Raw genomic sequence first — 6,359 nt, 5'->3', positions numbered from 1 at the left:
GAGATCCCCCATGCATCATAGTAACCACTAACTTAGTTAGTAACTAGGGTTTGCTGGCAATGTGTCACTTCAAGATTAAAAGCCAATGTTTCGTTTCATCATTTATATTTCTTTTATTGTCTCACTAACAGAAACAATAAAAGAAGAGGAGTTAGGTGTATACACTTCAAAATATATATGATTTAAAAAATTCAACCTAACTAAAACAATAGAATAATAAACATTTAGCTTAAAATCAAAACGATTTGCATCAACTCCTTCGGCACTTAAATGTCAAATGTGGATTTTTTTTAGGGAAATAACAGTTAATTTTGTAGCAACACACTAACATAGTGTGTTGCACGAGTTCCTAATTAACTTCTTGAATATGTTTGATGGGTTGACGATAATTGGATGATATTGATCTTTTGGATATGCATTGTGATTCAAAAGCTGACCAATCCAATTCGAATATTGATCTTTTGGAACCAATCAAATCCAGTTAAAATCGGATATTCAACGTTCTACAGCCGACTTAAAATAGATCTGTAAATTTCTATATGTATATCGAGTACATTTCCATATGTATTACCAAGTAATTTTTTTACTTGTTTGACTTTAGACTTTACACTTATAAGAATGTAATTTCTAACTTTTTTTTATCGAAAATCCAAATGTCAACTTTTATTTATATGTACCTAACTATAAAAATTCATCAAGATGATGTGTAGCATTTAGTACCATGGTTCACAATCGTATATGTGGCTAGTTTTGAAAATCCAAGTGGGCCAACTATGGGTTTATGGATCCCAAAATGGGGTATCATTTTGGCCCTGACAGCTACTAATTGCCCATGACTATTTTTCTACGTGGGCTGCTGAGCAGCATTGTTGGCATGAGCTGGATTTGAGCATGGTCCACGAAAGTGAAGCGTGCTTATTGGCTGTCGTTCTTTAAAGACATTTTACAAAAGTTTACATCAAAATATCTTTTGAGAACAAAATATAACACAAACGGGAAAGTACAATATATTTATACAAAATAAGTATAAAAGAGTTAGGAAAGAGCGATTTGCAAAACAAGTATTAAAGAGTTAGGAAAATGAGAAACTACAATATATTTATACAAAAAAAAAAAAAAGGTATAAAAGAGTTAGGAAAGAGCTATTTGCAACGTACGGTTACTATTATTTGATGTGCCTAATTAACTCTTTAAAATCGATCCACTACATAGAACTCCACTAAAAGTGTAACTCAAACCATGGGACATGAGTCCTCTCTCTAGTACTAGTGCAATCATAAATCATTCACATAAAATCTCAATAGTCTACAATGTCTATATCAAGTTGGAATCACTTGACAAAGTGAATCAAGGAAATGACAAAGTGGATATATGAGTAATAGGTTGTGAAGTGTTTAATAATAATCAAAATAAAGTGTTTACACTTATGACTTTCAACTTTTAAGGCTAGTTCTTCACATCAAATGTTTGGAACATAGAACGATGTATATTGGTACATTTTTCTAGGCAAACTTTGATCACAACAAATCTTCGGTGTGATATCGTAAATATAGGAGTTTTGATATTTTCACCATCAAAATCTCAAAATTAACTCGATTTAACCGCTGAAGATTTGATCATGCAAAATTAAACCATAAAATTTGAGTTTTGATTTGTTTTCCTCTAACGACCTCCTATAGCCAGCTACATGGTTCTCATACACAGGTGATATCCTATATTAGACCATAAACTTTTGATGATGCTAAATTAGATCCCAAATTTTGAAAATTTGAATTTTTTTTATTAATATGATTTTTAAAATTTTAAATTTTATTCGGTTTATTTATTTATTTATTTTTTGTACAAACTAAACTCGGTTCTAAGTTTTTTTCATAATATTTTTTGTAGTCTATTTTATTTTTCTTTTTTGTATTTATTTATTTATTTTTATTAGTTTTATTTTTTGATAACTTTTTTTTTTTATCTTTTCCAAAAAAATGTAAAACGTATATGAATATAATATAGTATATTACAATGTTTTCCTATAAGTTTTTTAAATAAATTATAAGTAGATTTACATATAAATTGTTCCATAATTTGTTATTTTAAGTGTAAACTTAAAATGAACATGAATAATATATATATATATATATATATATATATATATATATATATATATATATATATTAAAAAAATCATAAAACTGACTTTTTTTTGTTTATACTTTGACATTCTTTTGAAGTTTTTATTTATTTTATTTACTTGAATTCAAATAAAAAAAATATTAGAAAAAATATAAATAAAAAAATTAGAAAAAAAAAACTCAAAGGCTAAAATTTTAATATACTTTGATATATATTCACTAATTTATACTTTTTGAGAAAATATAAATAACTAAAGTTATAAAAAAAAGTCCGAGGCCAAAATTATAACATATTATAATCTATTCATACATTTTACATTTTTGGAAAATGTCAAAAAAAAGTTATCAAGTTGATGAAAAAAACAAGAAATAAATAAATACGAAAAAATAAAAGAAAAACTTAAAACAAAGTTTAGTTTTGGCTAAAAAAATAAAAAAATAAATTGATTTTTTTTTTACTTTAATAAAAAAAAGTTAAAAGCTTGTGGTTTCATTTAATGTGATCAAAAGTCTAAGGCTGGACGGAGTGAGAGCGGGAAAAGGGGTGAGAGAAGTTTCATCACTCTTGAACACCACTCCTTAGGTGAGAGAAAGAACCTGCGGAAAAGAGGTGGGGGGAGTGGATGTCGTACTCTCTCTCTCTCTTCATGTTATTGGACAATTTTATTTTGTTTTTTTTTTTTTATCTTTTTTAATATTTATAAAATTATATATATATACTATAGAAATATAAAAAATATATCAAAATTCATTGGTTTTAACTCCCTACAAAATGAATATAATATATGTATGAAATGTTTTTTTTTTAAAAAAAGTGAGGGAACAGCTTCCCACAAATTCTTTAGCTTTTAGGTGAGAGAAAGAAAAATGAAGGAAAAAAGGGTATGACCCACAAAAAGTGAAGGAAGCTTCCCTCCCACACCCTCCGGTCTAATGTCTAATATATGATGTCATGTAGGCAGAAGACACGGGTAATTGACTACATAAAATTATATGGGGCAAAACAAGTCAAAACTCAAACTTTAGAGTACAATTTAATGTGATGAGATATTAAATGGCTAAATCAAGTTAACTTTTAGACTTCGATGGTAAAAAAGTGTCAAAACTTATATATATATATATATATATATATATATATATATATATATATATATATATATATATATATATCGTTTTGTATCGTATATAAACATTATAATTATCCAATGTTCTAACTTGAATTACTTCAAAGATTTTTATAAATTTCATATTTATCTTCCTCTTACATAATTGTCATTTTCAACAATAATATATAGTCTAGTAAGTGTTCGACGAAAAGATGTGATGTAAGAGGAAGATGATAGTGAAAATTTAAAAATATTGAATATAAATCAATTTAAGGATTAAAGTTTAACAATATTATAATAGATATATCAAACAAAACGACGTATTATTATGAATTTGGGTACCTAAGTATATATACCCTTAAGGGTATATTCACTTTTCTCATATATATATATATATATATATATATATATATATATATATATATATATATATATATATATATATATATATATATATATATATATATATATATATATATATAAAAGTCAAAAGTTATTTATCCAATAATATATATTAATTAATTCAACTAACAAAGTTTACAAAAAAAATATAATGTGATTGGATCTTCTCACAACAACAATATAATAATGATGGAGTGGTTATTGGGTTCCAATAAAAATGTTTGAACGTTGAGTTTGACTTCCGTTAAAAAACAATATAATAATTAAATTTTTCATTAAGAATTAACTATAATCACCTGAAAATATATTAAAAACGATTGCCCCCGTCATTTTTAATTTTAATATTAATTCAAAGCTGATTCGTTCGCACAACTCTAATTTATTAACTATCTAATTTAATTCTATTGTTCTTCACTAAGGATATCATCATTGATCACGTCAAGTTGGCAATTGGGGAGTAAGAACCAAACTTTTCAATTGGAATTCACGTTTTTACAAGATGGTGTATGAAAATTTTAGTCGTGCAACATGATCAAGGGTTAAACAATATTCATTAAACTCAATATACATCACGATCATCGTATCAACTTGAAACCATAGTAAAGATCATTGGTGCACCGTATTGTGGTCGAACCGTTAGAGCCTGGATTGGGGCATGAACATACGACGGTGAAACCACAAAACAGTATTTCGTAAGGATCATAGCCACAACAATTTTAGCCTCAACAATCGCCAGATTTTGCCCAACGCAGTTACGAGGGCCTAGACCAAAAGGAAAGTAGAAGGCCATGTGTTGTATTTTGGTATCTATAAATCTCATGGGGTTGAACTTTTGTGCATCTTCTCCCCATATCTTCTGATCGTGATGAACAGCAGCCATGGCCAAAAAAAGCTGTGTTTTGGCCGGAATCTGGAGTCCTCCAAGCTTCACATCCTTGCAGCTGGCTTCTCGCACAGATATTGGAGCTGCAGGATAGAGTCTAAGTGCTTCGTTTAGTATCATGCTAATCATCTTGAAGCTGGACAGATGCTCAGCTGAAGGAATCTCGTCGTTGCCACAGACCCGAAATACTTCTTCACGAGCCTTTTCCTGCCATTCTTGATTTGATCCGAGAAGAACAAAAACCCACGTCAGAAGATTGGCTGTCGATTCCTTGCCTGCAAAATAGAATGTTTTGCACTCGTCTACAATCTCATCGAGACTGAGTCTCTTCTCTATGTTCCCCGTCTTGTAAGGAGACATTAACAACGAAAGTAGAGCTTTAGGGTTTTCCTTCGTTTTGTTACTCTTCTCGACAATCTTCGTAATCATCTCTTTTGATTCTCGTTGAAGGTTCCAGCTTAAACGGTTTTTCTTGGTTGGAAGATACCTGTATACATGTAGAAAACGTTAATGCATGAACACATGGAACGAAAAGAAATGGTAGTACGTAACATACTTGAATCCGGGAATGTAAACACTTCGTATGGCTTCCGATGCGATCCTAACAAGCTGATCTTGCAACTCGAAGATGCGCTTTCCTTCTTCAAAATTGCTACCGAATGCAGTTCTTGATATTACGTCTGCTGAGAGGTTGTTGAATTCTTTGTATACGTCTAATTCGAGACTGTTTTCCACACACATTTTTGCTCCCATTTTATCTAGCAAGCTTTTGGTGCTAGCCACAATTTCAGGGACTAATTCCTGATAAACCAACGTCCTCTTTTAGTCCATAAACACATTAACGAAGTTAGAAAATCTATGAAAATGAACGATGATGTATCATTACCTTAATCCTCTCCATGTTAAAAGCTTGACTAGTGATCTTTCGATGAACAGCCCACTGATCTCCTTCCAGATACACGATCCCGTCGCCGAACAGACCCTTGACCAACGGGTTAACTCGTGTTTTCGGGAACGATCCACTGGTATTCAATAAGATCTCCTTGATCATATCCGGATCGGTAATGGCTAACCTGGGTTTTGACCCGAACCAAAAAAAAAATTGGTCCCCATATATCTTTGACCAAAAGTAGTAGAATGGCATTACCTTTCGAACCACTTGACTGTTGTTGAACGATTCAGACATGGACGACAATTTATCTTCCGCCATGATCAGGCGTTGAAGCTGGTCGGAGTTGCCGGAGATGGGGTTGTAACTTGGTCCTCCGATGCCTTGTTGACGGAAAAGACGTTGGATCTCCAGCGGAGTTTTAATGAATTTGAAATAGAGGTAGCAAAGTGTGAATATGGAAAGCGAGAGAGCTGCAAGAAGGAGGAAGCCCATTTAGTTGATGCAGAAAAAAAAAACGTTCGAACAGAAAAGAGATATAATGAAGAAGGTCAAAATTGCTGTGAGGCTGATGGATTCCGTTATCCATATATATAATGTTCCAAATTCATGCATGAAAAGTATTTTTCAAAGCCAACGGAGACAATCATAAAAATACCAAAAAAGGAAACAACAAATAACAAATAATCATATTTTTAGTATATTATATTAATTAGTAGGTATAGGTAGGGCTGTAAACGAACTGAATGTTCGGCGAACCGTTCGTGAACTGTTCGGCGGGAAATTCGTTTATGTTTGTTTATTTAATAAACGAACGAACATGAACAAAAATTATCGTTCGTTTACTTAAATGAACGAACATGAACAATGATCTCGTTCGTTCATTTATGTTCGTGAACGTTCGTTTATGTTCGTTCGTTTAAGTTTATTTATATTCATTTATATTCAATTATTTTT

The 6,359-nt window shown here is 30.8% G+C and overlaps 1 protein-coding gene across 1 annotated transcript; it reads right to left on the bottom strand.

Annotated features, from left to right (window-relative positions):
- Positions 1–4,080: 4,080 nt before the first annotated feature.
- On the bottom strand, positions 4,081–5,963 carry LOC145016583 (cytochrome P450 734A1-like). The gene is made up of 3 exons (XM_078974864.1): positions 5,400–5,963; positions 5,070–5,314; positions 4,081–5,000 (listed from the first exon to the last, which is right to left on the bottom strand). Exons 1-3 carry the CDS (start codon positions 5,895–5,897, stop codon positions 4,214–4,216), a joined length of 1,530 nt encoding a protein of 509 aa, XP_078830990.1. The 5' UTR covers positions 5,898–5,963; the 3' UTR covers positions 4,081–4,213.
- Positions 5,964–6,359: the final 396 nt, after the last annotated feature.

This window comes from Lactuca saligna, chromosome 1, assembly GCF_052625555.1.
Source record: "Lactuca saligna cultivar CGN05327 chromosome 1, ASM5262555v1, whole genome shotgun sequence".
Lineage (NCBI taxonomy): Eukaryota > Viridiplantae > Streptophyta > Magnoliopsida > Asterales > Asteraceae > Lactuca > Lactuca saligna.
This window is presented reverse-complemented; position numbering and strand designations above follow the sequence as displayed.

Coding starts and splice junctions, on each gene's coding strand:
- LOC145016583 (XM_078974864.1), bottom strand. CDS start 5,897: ATGGGCTTCCTCCTTCTTGCAGCTCTCTCGCTTTCCATATTCACACTT. Junction 5,315..5,399: donor TTAACATGGAGAGGATTAAG/GTAATGATACAT, acceptor TTGGTTTATCAG/GAATTAGTCCCTGAAATTGT. Junction 5,001..5,069: donor GTTTACATTCCCGGATTCAA/GTATGTTACGTA, acceptor ACATGTATACAG/GTATCTTCCAACCAAGAAAA.